The sequence below is a fragment of the Schistocerca cancellata genome, chromosome 11, assembly GCF_023864275.1.
Source record: "Schistocerca cancellata isolate TAMUIC-IGC-003103 chromosome 11, iqSchCanc2.1, whole genome shotgun sequence".
NCBI lineage: Eukaryota > Metazoa > Arthropoda > Insecta > Orthoptera > Acrididae > Schistocerca > Schistocerca cancellata.
This window is the reverse complement of record NC_064636.1, coordinates 127,003,960-127,026,339: the sequence shown is the minus strand read 5'-3', so window position 1 is coordinate 127,026,339 and position 22,380 is coordinate 127,003,960. Positions and strand designations below refer to the sequence as shown.

At 39.9% G+C, this 22,380-nt stretch overlaps 1 protein-coding gene across 1 annotated transcript in view; it reads left to right on the top strand.

The window, feature by feature from the left end:
• LOC126108330 (protein roadkill-like) overlaps positions 1-5,314 on the top strand; it is a 30,047-nt gene extending 24,733 nt beyond the window's left edge. The window contains exon 2 of the mRNA XM_049913547.1: positions 4,006-5,314. Coding sequence (XP_049769504.1) covers positions 4,006-4,429 — 424 coding nt within the window. The 3' untranslated portion in view covers positions 4,430-5,314. The remainder of the gene's footprint in view (positions 1-4,005) is intronic.
• The last annotated feature ends 17,066 nt before the right edge of the window (positions 5,315-22,380 follow it).

The following is a 22,380-nucleotide window of genomic DNA, read 5'->3' as shown; positions in this document are numbered from 1 at the left end:
TCCTTTCGTTCAAGGTCTTTCATGACGATTTCAACAAGTTTCCTCTTATTTCAACAAACAAAATTTGTAGTTTGTCATTCTCCTTAATGCTTTTTGGTCTCGTAGATCAGTTAATTACATATACAGATCTGAGTACATCATCCATTGGATTGCATGACAAATTTCCCGATTTTGATTAACACCAATGCTGAGAACTACATAACTTAGCATGCAGTTTGGATAAACCAAGCACATTATGTCAGGAAATAAGCTGCCATTAGTAATTAATAATTCTGCACTGTCCTCGCTCCATAGGGAAGGAAGACTCCTGCTGGCAAGTGTAACATACCACATTATCGTGATTCATTCCAATTTCAAACAGAACTATTCAGTAATATGGAGAGGAACGCAAAAGCATCTGAGCGACCCAGTCCAGATACCATGAGAAACGACGGAGCACAACCACGGCACACTTATTGCAGCTGCGCCAGCTAACTCAGTCACTTATTGTCAAGATCTCGCGTCACTGTATTACTGTTCCACGCCTCCAGCAGACCGCCTTTTCTTTTCTCGCCACTATGGACCTGCCTCCGCCAACGCCTTGCAGGTGACCTTACCAACCCGAGTCAAAGTTGCTCACAGTTACTCGAACGTGCAGAGACACTGTACAGCTCGCACCTCAGATGGTTACTACCGTAAAATCTGATGTAGTATATGGTCCATGCAGGTTTGTTACATCTGTTTTCTCTATTATTCACTACTTCTTCTTGATGATTTTCTCCATTCATAAACTCCATCTCTAATTACAATATCAATGCCTTTCACAATTGTTTGCTTCTACCAACACACTGTGTAAAAATTTCTTTACAGTGTCTTTGTTAACGTAAGTCTTTTCTTCCAAAGTGCCTGATATGTTTCTGCACTCCACTGAGAAAATAAATGAGAGTCACATATCTCATATCGTTTCGCTCCAGAGAGAACAGTAATTTTACTCTATAGCCACTGATATAATACATACACATCTTGCAAACACAGACAGACATGTACTTCAGTGATCATGTTTCATCTGTCAGTGATCAGACTACACCTTTTACACACTGCCTAAAGTGACAGCTGCATTCAACCACTTTCTATGTACTATTATGATTTAGTGATACTTTTCAGAATTACACTTGATGCACTGCCTTATGGCCTGTTTCTCGTTGTTTTCACAACACTGACTCCTTGATACCCCAGGTAATCCGTTTGATTTAACGTGATTAGAATAAATAAAATAATGAAACGAATTTTTGATCCCACTGGAGTGACAACGTTGTCAACAAAATGTATATAAATAGGATGAACCCGAGTTCCAATGACAGACTCCGAAAAGCCCTTCTGGAGGGTATCTGAAGATTTTGGTACAAGGGAACTTCGTCTCAGGCACAGATTACTGAGTGAAAATATAATTACGATTTGTTGGGTTAGTTACCTGAATCATCTATGTTTCTGTGAAAATACATAGACAACAGGGGAGAAGCCTGTTATACATGGCAAACAGATGTACAACGCAAACCACAAAGTAATGCAGCAGTCCTCAGACAACTCACATACAGTTGTATCACTGGGTGTTTAATCTGTTCTCTCAGTATGCAGCACCATGTTTAACACATTCAGAGCTATTCCCTTGTAAGAGTTAGTCGAAGTTCAGAGCACTGTGAACGTAACAGAGAGTCAACAATGACATGGAGTTTTTTACACTCTCAAGAATTCCAGGAGTTTCTGGCACTAGTTATACGCTTGCGACAATTCTAGGAACCTAGCCCATGTCAGTATCGACCAGAGTAACATAACCTACAGTTTTCACATTCTCCCGGAAGAGAAATTAACTTGGTGTCATGCCCTGTGACTGAGCCGGCCATGGAGCAGGGCCACCACGACGAACACATTGCCGTCCAAAGAGTATTTCAGTGTAGTTCCTAAAAGCGTTTTGGCACCCCATCACATTTAAACCACGTCATCTGGCAAATTATAAGCGGCAAAACTTCTAAGGAATGCGGACGAACAGACTAAGTGAAAATTTTGTAAATGAATTTCTTCGTTGTATCATTTAGTATGAGGAGGTATTGAACAGAATTGGGGCGGAGTTTGTGGCACAACTTGACAAGAAGAAGGGACCGCTTGGTAGGACATGTTCTGAGGCATCAAGGGATCACAAGTTTAGCATTGGAGGGCAGCGAGGAGGGTAAAAATCGTAGAGGGGGACCAAGAGATCAATACACAAAGCAGATTCAGAAGGATGTAGGTTGCAGTAAGTACTGGGAGATGAAGAAGCTTGCACAGGACAGCGTAGCATGCAGAGCTGCATCAAGCCAGTCTCAGGACTGAAGACAACAACAAAACAATCATTTAGTAGGTATGGTCGAGTAACTAAATGTTTTACTGTACGAGCCTACATATTCACATCAGGTGTGTGTTGACAGGATGCAGCAGTGTTTATGGATTTCGTCATCGCGTACTCGGCTACTGTTACTGCTGAACGTACCCACTGTTATAAACATACCCTTTTAAACACACCATCAGTCAAACGCAACCAGGAAAACTGGGGTTATCTGTACATTGCTGCAGCAGACAATCAGTAAAACTCAATCGAATTGGGAAGTCTAATGGCTGCAACAATTGCACATTTTATGGATGCACTTGTTAATTTACGTTTGTTCAGAGATTGCGCAATGTGCTGACTACAGTATTACTGCGAAACGCATCTACCACAGTTTCTTCTCTATTTAGCTAACTTACGACACAAAGTCATTACGTTCCATTCCAGCAGAGAAGCATCCTGTCTCTCATATGCGTCTACATACAGAAGTATGTGTTGTGACGCAGTTGCCATCAGTGTGCAAGTAAATCAGTATAGTGGCGCCCTGCCACTCTCGCATCACATTCAGTGAACTCAAACACAGAAAAATCCTCACCAGCAAACGTATCCATAGGTATCACAGGTGAAGCACAACTGACACTGCTGGAGAACAAAGCCCTACACACAATTGAGCAGTGCTGAATGCAAACGTAATGGCAATGAGGGAAGGGGGTCATAACCGTTGTGCTCGGCCGGTACCATGAGCGAATGGGAACGGGTCACACTCTGCATACTTTGGACACTTGCAGTGATGTGAACTATAGTCAGTGTAGTTCAGATACAAAGGTAACTGGGACAAGAAACCAAGCGAAATGCAATAACTCCAATAAGGTGTTGTAGATCAAATGTACCTCATTCAAAATTCTCATAAGATATACCAGAACACCATCTGAATGCTTAACAGTGGAGCTGCGGTTTACTCTCATACATTACACCTGCTTTCTGTACTCCTCTTCCTAACACAATTTTATCTTCGCAGACAGAAGATATTTAGTATTCATCTACTCTGTGTGATAGCTCATTGGCAAATGTGAAGGAAATCTGTTAACTGGGATATATTCAAATCTGTATGTTAGTATTTTAATAGTAATTTATGAGTTCCATTCTGTCTCAAATTTTGTGCCATTTCCTTTTCTAAATTTCGTATCCCATTTATTTCCAAAACTACAGTCACCCTATTAGTCATCTGTGTTTCCTTTCATGCAGTCCCTAAAACATGAGCTACTGACACTATCTGATGATCATAGTACCACATTAAACACATTTGATTGTTATTGGCACTCTGAATTATGCGTGATTCTTGTTCTTATGTATTTAGAGCATTCTGTCCAACAATTCTTGTTTCATTCCAGATACTAGTATATCTACCTTTCTTTTGTGCTTTGTTTTGTAAAATTTGTTGTTTGATTTGCTAAGCTACTATGAGGGGAAACTCAGCAAATATGTATATAAACACATTAGCTCAGTGGTAATTTTATTTTGTAGTAATTATTTGTGAAAAGTTAATTGAATATAATTTTGGTCTTGTGAAATAGTTTCAATTTATAGTAAAGAATTATTGTTTAGTTACATTGTTTTCTTTGCATACATTGGAATAGCTACTTATTGCACTCATATTCACGTTTCAGGCAGAGGCAAACTGCCATTGAGCCTGGTAATGCGTTACTAGAAGAAACATGCCTACAAGAAGTGACTGCTGAATATCTGGAGATCACTGCAGAGAAATCGTCGTACTTCGTTGGAAATGGTGTTCAAACACAAGTATTTTGTACCCAGGAGAGCACATCATACACTATAAATAACACGAACTTAAAGGAAAAGGAGTTTCAAGACTTTGGCTGCAGTTCAAGCACGCCGAATTTTTCATCAGACAAGAAGTTTAGCATCGACAGTGTTCAGTCAACTGCACGTAACAGTACATCGTCTGATGAAGTATCTCTCAGCCATAGCAGCTTCACCACACATTCTGTGACGATGCCAGAATTGCCGAACAGGAATATCAATGTGGCACAATCACTGTTAAATTTCGTAGGACTCAGTCCCATGAAATAATGTGTGCTGATGAGAGACCACACAAATTCGATTTTTCTAAGGAAACCTTCCCTACAACTGAAAATTTCAGTCCACAAAAATCTGTCGTTATCGAGAAATCCCTAACTCAATTAAATGTTTTCAAAAAACAAGCTACAGTACACGATAGTGAGGGAATTCAGAAACGTGAAGTTCATGGGAAATCCATTAGTCAGTCTAATGATCTCAAAACACATACATTAACACACACTAGCAAGAAATCACACAAATGTGATGTTTGTGGGAAATCTTTTAGTAAGTCATCCCATCTGAAAACGCATACATTATGGCCAGAGACATCACAAATGTTTGTGGAAAATGCTTTATTAGGTCTGATACTCTGAAAAGCCATTTACTAACACATACTGGATACAGAGCACACAAATGTGAAGTCTGTGGAAAATTATTTACCAGGTCTAGCAGTCTGAGGAGGCACACCCTAGTCTGTAAGGACCTAAGATTACACACAAGTGCCATTTGTGGGACATCTTAAACTACATCTGGAGATCTGAAGTAGGGTATCCTTATGCACATCAGTAAGAAACCAGCCAAAATCATGGAAATAGGATACCATTGTGCCATAGATAAAATGGGAGACAGACCCTACATGACCTGCCAGTGTCCTTAATTAGGTCAGTAGAAATTGTAAGAGCGAGGTGTCAGAAATAAGAATGTTAGTTGCAGTGGTAGAGTTCATATTGATATCCATAGCACATAGATTAGTGCTTATTTTAGGGAAACCAAACTTAATTTTCTATGTAAACCCTATATTGCTACTTTAAATTTTTGCGGCAGCCCATTCTATACACTGCAGTAGGCTCAGATATCTGGTGATGTTGAAATAAATTTTATTGGTTGTGTTCTAAATGTGACAGATGTGTATGTAGTGAACAATGGTCACACTACTGCATCTGTACCATATTAAATGTGGTGAAACAGAACTCATTTGTAAAGCTAATTCAACCTTTAGGCATAAACTTGTATACATCATAGTGTTTTGGAAATCTTTATTATATACTTCCTCAGTTGTATGAATTTCTCTATTAGTAAATTAATATAATTACGTCTGCATAAGGTATACGAACTCTGAAATTTACCGACATGCACAAACTTCTCAATGTCAGATAGCTACTGTTGTTTAACAAACTCTATTAAAGTATGAAAGTTACTCAGTATTCACATATATCTACCTTTTTTCAAAAGCTGCAGTGGAATAATGTGAAGAAGATTGACAGTAATATAAAAGAAGGCCAGATCTAATAAAAGAGGATACTTTTCTTCTTGTGGCACAGAATCGCCAGTTGGATAATGTATCACATTTTAATTTTTACTTTTGAATATATTTATATGTCATTTTGTGAGTTCAGTGATCTACCACTGTATATCTTAATACTAGAGTTCTAGGGGTTTTTCTATCTTTTAACATTTGATTTCTATAAATTTGTATTCACAGTTTCACCGATTTGTTCGTAAGCGCTGCTTTGACAATGAGCTATCTGGAAATATTCTCGCAACAATTTGAGTGACAGCTATTAACAGTAGCAAAAGGGTCCAATATTCTTGCCAATTTGCTGTAAACGATTGATGTACTGTTCTTTTAATCATGGCGGTAAGAAGCATAAGCAATTATTCCCTTTGTATGTAAAGAAAACAAAGCCTAATTTCGTTCAAATTACTTTTTACTAAAATTTGAATTATTGGTACATTTTAACACATGAGTTTGTAGCTTTGAATTTCCTGTAGTTTCTCATCGGCAATACAATTGTTTTTCCGTGCCAAGTTTAAATTGTCAGCTGATTGCTTACTGCTAGACCTATGTCATCTAAACTGGAAAATGGAAAGACAAATGACATTTTGCTTGTAACGATTTTTTCGTTATCTATGAATAATTCATTGCTGTTTGTCGGTTATTTGCATTAATCATCAACAACAGGCTCCTACTGTCTTCCTGCAAAGTCTTCACCATTCTTACCTGTCATGTTATCTTTGCATGTATTGTAACATGCAACAGTATATACATAAAAAAGAATTGTAGACAGCCAGAAAAACTATTGAAAGTACCAAACGATGTTGGTACCAAACTGGAGTTTATATTTTATTTCTTCTCCAAAGACTTGTGCTGCCAAGGCATTTTCAAACTTGACTACGAGAAAAAATACAATCTTTTATATAAATGGCATAGCCCCGCTTTAGCAAGAAAAAAAGAAGAAGGTACTGTAAGAAAATGGCGTTAAGCACAAATGAAGCCATGCATACAAATTTCCCTGCAGGAAACTACCATGGTCAGAATTTAAAAACATAATGCAATGGTCTATAAGTTAATAGCTAATTATACCAGAATATGGCCGGCAAAATGTTCAGAGGCCAGTAAACAGTATAGTGCACTAAAAGACCAAAGCACACCAACACAACATTTTAAAAAAGTACATAAAAGAACTTACTTAATAGAAGTTGTTAAATGTAGAGGAAACCGCATGTAAACTACATGAAAGCTCCGGCAGGTTGTGGCTCTTGTTAAGGTACTACTTCGCTGAAACTGCCGGCCGTAGCTGCCGGCAGTGACTGCGGGCAGTTGACTACTGCTCTTAGGCAAAGCAACGGAACACATGTCGTCGTAGCTGCTCGGCAGTCAGCGGTCGTGACGTCATTGCGGCTGCCGCGTCTCGGCCGCTGCAGAAGCAGTCAAGCAGCTGGGCCGCGACTGCCAGGTGTGTGACGACTGCAGAAATCAACGACGCGCTATGTCGAAGAAAGGTTTTCACGATGACGACGACGAACAGTTAGTGGAGTATGTGAGCAGATACTCTATACAGTATGATAATACGCATACAGATTTCAGAAATGTGATGGCAAAGGATAAGCTGTGGACGAAGATTGGAGAAGTAATGGAAAAAGATGGTAAGTGTTTTGCATATACACATTCATTTATTTATATTTTTTTCCTACTGTGACAAATTGTACAATATGAAGGCTACAACAATGCATCCATTCTTTCTGTCACGAAACGATTACAATAGTCGTTACGTGTAGTAACAATAATTTTTCCTTTATTTGAGCCTTAGTTCTTTTCCAGGTTGTAATCATTGATTTGTAGGTTCACAGAAGTAATTCTTAAATGTATCTCGTACCCGAAACCCTTCAGCTTGGAAGAATCCCCCTGTTCGGGGCAGGGGAATAATGTTCTGTGGTAAATTCACGTCATGGTCAAGTTCATAAAAAGGTCGTCCTCCTTTTTCTAAATAGGTGTCCCTGATGAGATTGTGTAGACAGCAACAAGCTGTAACGGGTTTATGACATGTGTTAGGTTGCAAAATCAGATTTGTGTAGAACACTCGAAATACCTGACACAAAAGTCCAAAAGCATTTTCTGAAACTCGGCGCGCTCGTGACAAATTATAGTTGAAGGTCGCTTTTGATTTATCTTGCTGGGGAGACGAGCGAGTGTAAGGCTTGATAATATGCTTTCGCTAGCGGTATGTCTCGTTGCCTACTATAACAAATGGCATCTTGATGTCAGTTAATGGAAGCTCTTCAACTGCTGGAAGCACGTCTCCTTTCATGATCACTTTCCCCACTGCCGACTTATTAAATATGCCACTGTCTCCTTCCTTCCCATATGAACCTACGTCTATCGCAACGAATTTACAGTTCGCATCAACCAACGCCAAAAGTACCATAGAGAAGTACCCTTTGTAATTCCAGAAAAGGGAACCACTTTTTTCCAGGACACCGTATCCTTATATGTTTCCCATCAATCGCAGCACAGCAGTTAGGGAAACCCCAAAGAGTGTAGAATCCTTTCGCACCTTTCCTGAAAGATTCTCGAGATGGAGGAGGCAGAAAGATAGGTGCCAAGTGTTGGCACATAGCTTCTACTCTTTCACGAACTATGATGCTCACGTAGATTGGTGATATCGAAAAACCATATCCAAGGGACACAAAACTCTCCCGTGTAGCTACAAACCTGTAACACAAACCATAATTATTAGTAATACATGAAACATAAATATCTTGTCCTAACTACGCAGCTAAAAAAATATCGTTCCGTTTTAGGTAACCAGTGTAACAAGAGATGGAAAGACGTAGGAGGTAACTACTGGAAAACAGTTAGAAAAGAACAACTGAAAACAGGTTCTACAGCACCAAGTTCAGCAACGAAATGGGCGTTGTTCAACAGACTAGGCTTTTTGAGAGCTGTAGCAAGGGAGCGGTCGTCTTTTTGCAGTGTTCCGCCAAAGGAGCCAGCAAGTGTTGGAGGACTGCTATCTGATGAAGACGGACAAAATGCCAATGAAACAGGGCCTGACACTCCGCAAGCCATTGCTTCCTTGTCCTCTGGTGACGGACTTGCTGCCAACTCTTCCATCTCAGCTCGCAGATCGAGGAAAACACACTGGGAATCAATCAACCAAAGGGGCCAATAACGATTGGAATTGCTGCAGCGCTTGGCTAATAATCGGGACCCGGAAGATCATGTGGGGCTGTTCATGAGAAGCATCGAAGCTCCATTAGGAAACTACCACGTCACCTCATTAATAAAGCGAAAATTGACATTTTAAGCTATGTTACGGGACTTGACAGTTCTTCAGAATCATCTCTTGTGCCACTACCTGTCAGCATCAGTCCTTCCGGCTCGTCTTCCCTTTCATCCCCATTCGAACGACGCGCAGTCCGGAACCGCGCGACTGCTACGGTCGCAGGTTCGAATCCTGCCTCGGGCATGGATGTGTGTGATGTCCTTAGGTTAGTTAGGTTTAAGTAGTTCTAAGTTCTAGGGGACTGATGACCACAGCTGTTAAGTCCCATAGTGCTCAGAGCCATTTGAACCATTTGAACCCATTCGAACGAACTTCATCGGTTGGAGACGGTACGTACACTTTCACCCCATTAATAAACGTCGAACCACAAGCAGGTGATACTACTTTTGAAAATAATTACTCATCATAATGTAAACACAGTGTAAAGATAATGTAAACATAAACAACAAACTGTACAGGCCCTGAGTCGTTTCCAGATAAACTTATTATTTTAACAGAAATTTATGTTATTTCATAGAGATACAAAATTATCCATTTTAAACCATTGTTGATGAATACGTATGCTTTTATACAGCTACTTACCGTTAAGTCACTGCCATTTTTTCGTCGGCTTCTATTGGGGTTTCCACTGCACTGTTAGCTGTTCCTACTATATCTTCTCTCACCAGACTTAAAACAAAATCGAACTGAGACGGGTTAAGTCTAAAAAAATTTCTGAACCTCTCTTCATCGTTTCGCAAGTGACCGGTTACTAAGTTAGCAGAAATTCCTTCATTTTTCCGTGTTTGGAAAATGCTGTGGTGACAAGATCTTGTATGCATTGCAATAATTTCCTCTTCTTCTTTCTCGTCCACCAAAAAACCTAGCATGGTATTAGCATCCATGTTGCGAACTCGCGTGCGTGTTCCTTTCACAGAGTTAACTCACTGAGCGGCGTGGCCGCTGCGGTCAGCAGTCTCAACGAAATACACAGGCAGTGACGGTCGGCAGTTACGGCTGGCAGTTACTGCCCGCCGCTACGGTGGGCAGTCGCAGCGAAATAGTACCTTTAGATACTTAAAATAGCTCACATGGTGTCCTATGAGACTCTTCACCTCGAAAATTGTCAAGAAGTATTCCAAAGCAAATAACCGGATTCGTCTTGCAACAAGTATGTATATTTGTATAAATAGGGAACAGATTGCCTTGCCTTTTCAGTTATGTGGCGCCATCCACATCCACTAAAACGGGATCAAGCCCACATAGATACATCATCCAGTACAGGAGTGGCAAATGCTGTGCACACAGTACTAGGCATAGAAATGTACAAAAATATATGGTTAGTACACGCAGGACACAGCATATGGTTTGTGATAGTGTATTCACAAAGAGAAACATAATAAACAGTAGAGCCATACGAGAGAACTTCCTTGAAATTGGAGGAAAAGTATTTATGAAAATGGATCGTAGTAAACAAGAGTAAATAAAGTTTCAAAAATCAAAAAGTATTAAATTATATAATGATGTGGCACAAACGAGTAACACTTAGCTGGGGGAGCATAAAGAATTAATTTCTCAGTGACCAGACAGCATTATGTCTAAAAACCATTTCATACACTTTCATCCTCTTCAGTCTGCTGTTGTCTGCTTATACTAGACGTTAATTCTTCAATGTTGTTACCACTGATAACTCTACGATACCGACCTGAAGCGGAAAAAGAAATACTGCTCCAAAAAACTATAGTGATTTATTGGTAAAACTAGTTGACAGTTTAATACTTAGCTCAGTCAACAGGAAATTTTTATTGTTGGTGTATCAGTTATTACACACCCACTGTGTGCAATCTGATACCATATTTGTTACTGTTATGGTATGTCCTCAGCTTCACGACCTCTCTAGACCCTGCTGCGTCAAAACTATCTACAAACATGTGACCGTACAGATTGTCCTGCCAGTTTAACCTGACATTCCGTGATTCACGTAAACTGTCAGTCTATACTTTATCACAGCTTTAGTAAACGCGTTACAGCGATGCAAGTTTTCCCTCTGAGAAGCCAAGATGGTTTCAAAGAATTGTTAAAAAAGCAAGTGTGGGGAATGAAGAACAGTTGAAGAACAGGCGAAGTCACTCACACTAATCGTCATGAGAATTCACTTAACTTTGGCTGCATCTGTTCCAGTTCCCGGTGTCCTTATCAACACAGTACATCTGAACATGAGTCCCAGTAAACATCTTGATCATTCAGGATACTTGACCATGCAGTAACATAGCTATGGCTCACTCATTTCAAGAGAAGCACATTACCATATCATGGATAACTTTGCATTCTTTAGACCTTCCAGTTACTTTGTATACTGGTGTTTATTTTGAAAATTATTGTCTATTTTCTGCAAGTTCCAGTGTTCAATCAGAATACAACACCCGCTTCAACTCAGGACCATTATTTTTCTGATTAAATTATCACTGTCGAGGGCCAGTGTGAACGGTTTCAATAAATTCATTCATATGTTCTTTTAGCTTCATAATACTTTTCTGCAATACACTTGTACACACTTCTATTTACGTGAACACTCCAGACTGTACACGTAACTGTAAGATTGTACTATTGAAATCTGTGCTGGTGTGTTGACAGTTTCATTTATCTGTACCTTCCAGTAAGCACCTTTCTACATTTACATCATCCATAATGAGGTAAGGCCACAAAAACTCAATTGCTCAGATAAATATGGCTAGGCTATTACAAGCTGTGAAACGGTCTTAATGCTTTGTTGAATTCATGATAATACACATGCAGCATTTCTTCATTTCCTTATTATTATCTATTTCTGCAGATTTAACAGTCTTATTGCTTTCTGCAGTTTCTGTAAAATCTGTTGTTTCTTCTTCTCCATTTCATTTGCCAAATGATATTTCAGTATAATCAGTCTGTGAATACATTGAATTTTGGTCATCTGCAATCATTTTTCTCACAAAAGCTACACAGCTCACGTCGCACACGTCAAGTGTGACCAAGTACTTTACTTATAGACCTGCTGTAACCTGACTGAAAAGAGTTTTCATCGCTTACGACTTAGTTGAAGAACCAATATACTCAACATTTTCTGGGATGGTATTACCTTCTGAAGTCGACATACCTTTTTAAAAGTGTTGCTCATCTTTGTGTATCCCGCAAACGCAAAATAAATGCTGTTATGCAGGACAGTAATTGTGATGTATTTTGGTTGCAGCAATATTTAAAAGCAACCTGAGAAAACTTTTGATTTTCATTCACTGGATTGCTTTCTGTGTAAGGAATATTTTTTTTTTACATACTGATTGTAATGAGGATTTGAAATGCTGCGAAAATTGTTTGAGAGTCCAATTTGCCAAGTTAGCTGATTTATTGTAGATACTTCCAGACTGTCACTAGAGTTTATGTATAACGCAGATGTATCCTGAGGTGTATTTAAGGTCTAGTGCTCCATGTTATCTAAATAGCTTAATGTGTGTTCCAATGTGCACTGAAGAGCACTAATGACAACAACTGATGAAAATCAAATTTAAGCGTACATTGTCGATGACAACAGGCTCTCTTAACTTTGACCTCTGTTGGTGCTTGTGTCAGCATTGCTCCTCATTACACCTTGGAACATGCAATAAACAATTTAGTCAACTTGGGACATTAAAACCTCAAATACGTCTGAAGATATATCTGCACGGTTCGAAACCGGTTTCTGAGCGACTGCAACATAGAAGCTAATGTGGCAGATTGGACTCTCAGTCAATTTTAGCAGCATTTGAACAACTCGGCATATTCTAATTTGTTTTTCTTTTCAGTATTTATAATAATTTTATCTGTTGATAACCTACTCAGAAGAAGAAGACTCATTGTTTGAAATAATTATTTGCACTGCAAGGTAATTGTCACCACATGGTCCATCTTTCTTCATTACCATGCTTTATGTTCATCACCGCTTCCTGCATTGCGTTTATTACACAAATTACGATTTTAAGAATCACCATGTAACCCCACTGTTAAATCCTCAACCTTCCCTATCACTTATTTCACTGCCACCTGCATTGTGAATTTTCTTAGTATCACTAAATACAAAACGAATGTATTTCAACGAAAACGCGACTGCCGCCCCCTCATGCCCAGTAAGGATGACTCATGAGTTGTTTTCATATGACAGAGAAATAAATGTATTACTGCAGAAATATTTGTGAAACTGTGTTGCAATGATTCATAAGATGCCATCAAAACATTATATAGTTCACATCTGATAAGAAAGGATTCAGCCATGCAACTACTGTGGAAGGAAAAGATATCTGTGTGAGTGTAACTGGAAAATCAGGGTGGAACAATGCCTCACACTTGGTAATCATGGTAAAAAAAAGTAACTCTCACCGAAAGTAAACTAAGTGTAACACGTTTTTAAGATTTTGATGTATTGTAGAACAGTATTTGATCTGAGCAGGAGTAATATCCTCAGTAAATAGCAGTTTTGATTTCAGAAGAGTTGTTTTAGACGACCGATAAATCACGCAGAGCTAACTGGTAATTACGATTGTGGAAAGGGCCAAGGGAATTGCAGTCGGATTCACTTCACAATTGTAATTTCTTATCATTTAATTCACAAACACACTTTTGAAAAAATTAAATTTGCTTCGTGGCTGGAGGCCTCCAAACAGATGCTTTAGAACAACTTCAATTTTGAAAAGGCATGACACACAGTTAAATTTACGAATAAGGTAATTCGTATAGTATATGAGATCAGCATGCAGAGCGGCTGAAGGCCGCCGGATTAAATCTTCAAGATTACAAATATACTATGAAGATTACTGGAGGCAGAAGGCCACAATGTTTTAAGATGCTAACTGGGCTGATAGCCCACAAGGAGCACAGAAAGAGAGAAATGCAATAATATGGCTGCAAATTAAGGAAATATACATTCAAACTATCGGTAAAACAGTACAATAAGTTTAAAAATTTCCTTTTTGCAACACCAACGGTGGAAAGTCCACAATAACTTGTAAAATCTTTCAGGGGAAGTTACAATAACCTTTCAAGGGCAGAAGGCGATATTGTTTGGACTTGATAAATTAAAAATATAAAAAACAGTTAAATTACAACAACACTAACACTAACACTGCCAAAAGGATAATTAAGGGAGCGGCACTCAGGAGTCTCCAGTGGATCGGTCTGCCCTCGTTCACTTAGGCGAGACAGTTTGTGAGTCAAACTACACTTAATTCGTGCGAACCCAACCAAGGGACAGTCAGGGTCCGACTGACCAACTGCTCGCTTGCCACGACGGAGTACGAGAGAATTCAAGGCCCCCACCCAAAAAAAAAAATTATTACAAGTACCACTATCCCCAAACAAACATGTATGTGAACTGATCTGCCAAAACTACACACCATGTTTGGCAGCAACAACAGATGAGGAATAGACATTGCCAAAGAACTACGTTAGCGGCCACGGCAGGTAACCTGAACACTAAAGGCCACAAGGCAGAAAATTCACTCGAATTGTAGTCAGTCAAAATAGTTCATTGCACCGCATGGCGGCTAAATTTCTGCAGTAGAAACACAGTGTTGCTCATAGGAAAACCTCCCCAACAGCAACGCCGGAACGAACAATGTAAAGCACAAAACCACTGACCTTCACGTCCTCGTACCGATCGGACAGCTCCGGACAGACTCTGTCACTGCGCAGAGACCGCCAGCGGCCCAGTCAACTACGCCGCACGGAGATGTCCTCGGACCAACCTACCAACCAAGTCAACTAAAAGTCAGGCCCGGGTTATGTGATTCGTGGTGGCAACGGTCGGGTGGACGATGTCCACGCAGGGCTCACTGCTGCTGCAAGGTGGCGACTGGCTGCCACAGGCTGCGCTCCAGACACGATGCAACTCCGTGGCAGGGCCCAACTCACAACCCTGACGGCCGCCGTGAACTCCGCTCCCCGCACATTCCGACTCTCTCAGAATGCTGACAACATCTAAAATAGTCGTCAGTAGAAATAAGACCAACTACACACACAACCTGACATAACACTTGCCAGAAGATCTGAACGATACCCAACAGTAACTAAACACACACGAAGACAAATCGTGAGTTGCTGCCCACACACACACACAGCCGACTCATGAACGATCGGTGAGCCAAAACATGTCATCTGGTAGGCCGACCGACCGACGATCCACCAAGACCGTGGCCCGGCTCAAGTGCTGCGTGGCGGCAATGGTCGGGCGACCTATGTCGACACAAACCTCACTGCTCCAACCCGACTGCGCTAGTGCCGCGTAGCAACTCCCCGACTGGCAAGTCTGGACTGTGCTCCAGACGCGTTCCAACTGGCTGGCACCCCGAACTGCCCGACTAACCGGTCTACGACAGAGCACGACCGGGAAGTAACAGCAGTCAAGCAAAGATATTACGAGAGGGCATATATCTTTATGCGCTGCTAGCGCCGCTCACAGTCAGGCAAAGGAGTAACTCAGTGACAGTAGTAATTTAAACTAACATAGTGAGGTGGAAGTACATTAAAACCATGGTGTAAAATACATGATGCCGGGAACGCGAGCCACACATAGCTCATTGTTCTAATGAGAATGCCATTTACATATTCATGCACCAAATTTTAGAAGTAAAAAAAAATAGCATTGGCTGGTTTATTTCTGTGTCCTAATCTAAGGAATTTGACGCTGAAAAACAGCATTCTCCAAAATAAATTGAAATTTTCCAGTACAGATGTTATAGCCAACAATGGATAATGTCATATCTAACCAAACCTGCGAACTTGTACTTAGTGATTCAACCAGTGCAGTTTGGCAACATTGTTCGGATTGTGAGAATTCACGTGGCCTCAGTTTTAGGTCCACTATAGTTGCTCATAAATTTAAACTATGTAAACAAGAAGGATTATTCTTTTGGCACAGAAGAACTATTTCACTCAATCATTTTTCTATTCATTTTTGTATTTCCTTCTTTCATCAATCAAATGGAACATTTTTCTTCTGTTACCCATGAATTTTTCGCAGTTACCTTCTTTCTAACTACGTTTTTCTCTCCGCTTTCGGCGATTTGTTATTTCAGAGATGTCAACTCCTCTTCAACTGAACTGCATACTGAGTTGTTCCTCACCACAGTATTGGAAGTCTTCGAGAACTTCAAGAGTTTCTCTTCATTCTTTAGTGCTTCTGTATTCCACTTCCTTGTGCATCGATTCTTTGCGATTAGTCTCTTGAACTTCAATTTACTCTTCATCTCTACTAAATTGTGATCTAATTCTATATCTGCTCCTGGGTACACCTTACAATCTAGTGTCTGGTCTCAGATTCTCTGCCTGACCATGATATAAGTGAAATCTTTCTATAGCTCCTGGCTTTTTCTTTGTATACCTCTTAATGTGATTCTTGAATGGAGTATTCCCTATTACTGGCTTAAATTTGTTGGGGAATTCAATTATTCTTTCCCCTCTCTCATTTCTACTACCACGCCCATATATTCCCTTAACCATTTCTTCTACTACCTAGGCGAAGATTTGATCATAAAAGTCGTTCGTCTTTTGTTTACTGCAATGTCAAATGTAGCAGCTTGGAGGCTGGCGTCGCTAGAGCTATTGGACGTCTCTGTAGAGTGTCTGTAAACATGCATTCAGAGTTGGTGTGTTTCTTCGAATTTTTCTTTTAATAACCATGCGTCAACTAGGGTGAGGGCTGAGCAAGGGGCACAGTGCATGCTATTAATTGTGTGTTGATGGGCTGGTGGCATATGCTGAAGGCGACTTCATGTCCACAAACACAGCTACAGCCATCCACCTCTACATCTGGAAACATCAAGGCAGCTTTCCAGCAAGCCAGAACAGAGGATGTTGTCACACTCTAAAATGAAAACTTCTTTCTTAGATATCCCTTCTACTTTATCTATTTTTGAACTCTGGATGCCTCCAGCTATAAAACTCTTAATCTCACATTTTTGTTAATTTTGGAGTTGTTCGAATTCCGTTAATTAAATTATTGGAAAATAAAAATAGTTTTTATGCCCATATAGTGTACTAAACATTTATTTACCTTCACATATTCCCACTCCAGCGCTTTATAAATCGCTCCACACATTTCTTTCATTATCTAGTTTAATGTGCAATGTGGTATTTGAGTGTTGTATTGTAAACAAGAGTAGCTCACTCCTGTATCAAGAAATCGCTGTGTCACGATGAGCCCGTCTTCTACACACATAACATTTCTCAAGAGAGTCTTCTTCGTATTTTAATGTGTGGAGCCACTGTACTGAGCAAATACTGAAATACACTCTCATCCATTCGTAAGTATGACTTGACGTCCTCCACTTCCAGCTCTATGGCTTCATCCAAGTATGTTTCCTACTTTTCTACCGCTTTTCTTCCGAATAAACACACAGTGCAATTTTGGTACAAGCTTCAGCAGTGCATACTAACAAGTTGTTATTGTCCGCCATTTGGAGAAAAATATGAGGGCAGTGTAATAACACCTCTGTAGCGCCACGTCAAAGATCTTTGTCAAAGAAATTTGACGAATATTTGCTCATGTTTCTTTGTCAAAGAAATATGGCAGTGTAATATCGACCTTACGCGGTGTGAGAACAACTACAGAACGATACCCAAGAGCGTAATTTATATACTGTGTGGCGCACGCTCTTAATTAAGTTATAGTGCATTCGTTCAAGGCACCTACCATACGGAACTCTGTCGGAATTACAAAACGCGTACTAAACTTATTACGACAACCTCCACTTCAAGGGAACCTTTTGAAGAAAACTGCAGAACAAACTAACTGTTCTCATTCGACGCTTATCTCCATTTGTGAGACGAGGTGGATTTAAAAGCATGTGGCTGTCAAAAGATTTTGCCGAAATGCTTCCTACAGACTCAGCGAGTATGGATGTCACCACTTAAGTAAAGTGTATGTTTAATGTAGTAAATTTTATAAAGCGTTAAAACCCCAATATTCCTTTATAAACACGCTGTATAAACCTAAGTATAAACAAAGAACGCTCTAATAATACTGTAATATTTTACTGTATAATACATTTAATTATATAATTTAATAATGCATAAATACCAACAATTTTTGACTTCTTTCCTTTGTCATTAATAAGTACCTCACTACATGAATTAATATTATTTATTTCGAGGTGCCTTGATTAATTGCAGCTTACCTGCAGCTTTACTTGCATGTGACGTGGATTCTAATGTACTTATGGGATTTTTAATTTTCAACTAACTGATTTTATTGGGGTAAACAACCGTGTCTTTCTATGCCATGAACGAAGTTATGGACAAAATATAGTCTACCGTCCTCATGAGCCGTGGTGGACAATCCCATATAAAAGCTATAATATCGTCACTGGATAAGACATGTGTCACCATTTTCTCATAATTAATGTACAATATTTTCATATCCCTAGACCCGTTTTAGCAGAGACTTATCTAGGTAATCCAGTGTTCCTTGTCTACGGTTCCTGACTACTGCCAGCTCATCTGCAAATGGCAAGCGTTTTATGACTGTCCTGTCAGCACGTGTTCTTGCTATCTGAGTCCCTTTTACGTTTTCTTCCCATTTATAATTTTGTCGAAGATCACGCGGAATAAAAACGGTGGGAGACCATCTCTGTAAACAATTCCTGCAACTATCTGGAATGGTTGAGAGATTTCTTCCATAAATTTTATTTTGGACGTGGTGTCTGAGTGCGTCTCTTGTGTGAGTGTCCTAGTTTTCCTGTCGATTTCACATTCTTCGAGTGTGTCGTAGGGAGTCTGCCTACCTAAGGAGTAATAGGCATTCTCGAAGTCCAAGAATATGAGTATAGTATTGCCCGCTTGTCTGTCTTCCAGGAACTTTCGCAGGGTCCAGATCTGTACTATACAATGTCTTCCTTTTCTGAAGCCTGCTCGATATTCACCTATATTTGTATGAGCTTCTGATTCTAGTCTGTTGAAATGCCTTGGAGAGAATTTAGTAAGTGACCGATAATAATGATATAACTCTGTAATTATTAGAATCTTTCTTGTCGCCCTTTTTGTGGGGTGGATGAATCTATGCACAGTTCCATTCCTCTGGAATAGTCTCTGTAGCCCATATTTCTGTGAGAATTTTGTGAATTTCCTTTTTTAGGTCTTTGAGATTCGAGATCTCGGAGATAATGCCACCTTATTTTGACGTTTTCTTGTTCATCACGTTTTTGTAATCTTGTCTACCTCTGTTGTTACAGGAGGTTCCTAATTTGGATTTGGTATTGCGTTCAAAAATTTTAAATTATTTTTCGCTTCTCACAGTATTTTTTTTTTTAGAATTTCACAATTTTCTTTAGTATTTGTTTTCTGAGTTAAGTCTGCTCTTCTGAAGATTATTTTTTTTAGGGTGAAAACCGTTTATATTTTCGCTTAATCTTCTGTAGAAACTTCTAGTATTAGTTTTCTTGAAGTCTTCCCCAATTTTATTTAGTCAACATTTGTTTTATGTCCTTTACATTCTTCTAATATATTTCGAGGACTGTTTCTGGACTAGTGACACAACTTGTCTATAGAATGCCATGTTTATCTTGTCCTATTACTGCTATGCTTCTTCCATACCTTGATTTGACGTTCAATCGCCTGATCAGAAGTTGTGTTCCTCTATATGTCTCTGTGTTTCCTAGGAGGTTCACTCCAAAACATTGCATGCTGTATTGTCTTTGCAAGCTCTGTTCCATTTTCTGTTGTATTTCGATTAATTCTTCAAGATTTTTGCCTTTATTTATTTCGATTACTCTGGGTCCATTCTTACAGTTTTGTTCTCTGTCGTCTTTTACTTTCTAGTGAGTGGCCTAATCTTTTCTTGTACAGTGATGGCCGGACTCGATTCATCCTTTGCTTGTTACCACGTTCGGAATTTCCCTTGTATTTTTCTTTGTTACATTTTGAATGCTTCACATATGTTTTCAGAATTTTCCACGTTTTGAGCTTCCCTCTTGGCTCTTGAAATTGCCTTGACTTAATTTTAAGTTAAAATTTTTACAGTAACCTTCTGCACATTAGCTTGTGAGTTTGTGTTAGCGCAGGGGCCCTTGATTTGCTGTTCTTCTTCACTTTGCCTAGTTATGCACAGAAATATCATAATACAATTTTAACATATCTTTCTTGAATTTTGTTTGTGATTTCTTCCACGTCTTCCTACAATTAATGGACATCTAGCGGTTCCAATTGTGCTTTTGTTTATAGTAAAACAATTTACCCGTGTTTTGAAGCGCCTACACTAGTTAAACAACTCTCAGTTTCATGAAGTAAATTGATTACTTCCGTTAGGAAATAGCAATATAAAACTACTTTCTCAGAAATATTAATGTTTACCTAAGATTTCTTTTCATCTGTAACGAATAGTCTATGCAGACGATGATTAAGACGTGTCTTACATCCACAACCTTCGTCTATTAGGACGCACCAGTGGTTCATGAGCCCAGCAAGGACGGCTATGAACGGACGTGTTTCGCTACTGCCATACGCTATGTCCACTGTGCGGGCTCCCCAGTGTTTGTCCACCCCCACCCTCCCCTCCCAGCTACTTCCAAACAAGACAACAAGTACTTGCCATCTCGGCTTAATCACAGCGAAAGGGGCCACCTGATCGGAGAGGTTGGAAAGCGAAACTTTTTTACAGGTTTTTATTAACATCAGTTTATTTCCTTGAATGGTTTCAAATACTTGTCGAGCGCTGAGCCCTGTAGATACCAAATACACGTGGTCCACGACTTCAGCATACGTTGCTGAGTTGTCATCGCTCCCGTGGTAGCATTGCTGAAGTCTTCTTATGGTGAACTTCGTTTACGACTCTTCGCCAGGTGGGATGCATAAAAGAATCAGTACCTGTGGTCTACGGACAGTGTCTGTGATTAGCAATCAAAACATTCCAGGTCCCTAGTTCGAACCTCGCCACTGCTTACATTTGGATAAAAACCGTCAATACTGACGTTCGATGACTTCTGTCATAAGAAATCACCCTCAGTCAGCCAACAGCCTTGTCAGAGAGGGCAGAGGAGCAGAGAGAGGTTCAGGCCACTATTTTGCACTAGGGTTGGGAAACTATCCCAAAGGACGGATTAATCAGCAATGATCAATGGAATGAGGCTGCAGAATACAATGGGAGCCACTTCATTAAAGAAACATAGTGTGACTCACGGGACATTTGGAATATAACTGAAAAAGTGTCATGATGATCTCACCATTGGTAAAAGGATCTGGAATTATGCCTCATTCGTATCTTCTAGAAGGGACTGCCAACAAAATGATAGCGTTTTGCGTGTTGGGGCTCGCCTCTGAATGTCAAAAGTTGGAACGTGGTTGTAAAGCAATAAAATCTTAAAAGGAAACTCTGAGGAACATCTAGGTATTGTGGAATTCAGTAGAGTGAAACAGTAAAGACAAGAATTTTTTTCCAATGAGCATAGAGTAGTATCAACAGCAGCAGAAAATGGTAAAACCGGAGTAGGATTCGTTATAAATAGGATGGTGAGGCAGAGAGTGCCTTATTGTGAATAGACCATAAATAGGATTGTTCAGATCAGAATCGGCACCAAACCAAACTAACAACGATAGTTCAGGTAAACATGTCGACATTGGCAGCGAACGATGAAGAGGTAATACTGTACATAAAGGAAGACCAAAATCTAATAGCCATGGGGAACTGGACTGCAGTCGTTGGGGAAGGAGTAGAAGAATGGTTACATGAGAATATGTGATTGATAGAATGAGAGAGAAGAAAGAGTAATTGAATTCTGCAATAAATTTAAGCTAGTATTATGTAATACATCGTTCAAGAGTGACAAAGGAGGAGATATACTTGTAAAAGGCCAGGGGATAGAGAAATATGTCTCTTAGGTTATATCACGGTCAGGCAGAGATTCCGAAATCAGATACTGGATTGTAAGACGTGCCCAGGAGCTGGTATCGACTCAGACCACAATGATGAAGAGTAAACTGAAGTTTAAGAGACTAACATGAAGAACGAATGCTCAAAGAAGTGGAATATGGAAGCACTAAAGAATGAAGAGATACGCTTGAAGTTCTCTAAGGCCATAGATTCTGCGACGAGGAATAGCTCAGTAGGCAGTTCCGTCGAAGAGTAATAAACACCTTTTAAAAAAAAGCGGTTTCCGAAACTGGAAAGGAAAACGTAAGAGCAAAAATGATAACAGCGAAGCAACCGTGGGTAAAAAAGCACTCCTTCTTCAGGCCACGAGTGGCCTACCGAGACCATCCGACCGCCGTGTCACCCTCAGTGGAGGCTGCGGATAGGAGGGGCGAGGGGTCAGCAGACCGCTCTCCCGGTCGTTAAGATGGTATTCTTGACCGAAGCCGCTACTATTCGGTCGAGTAGCTCCTCAATTGGCATCACGAGGCTGAGTGCACCCCGAAAAA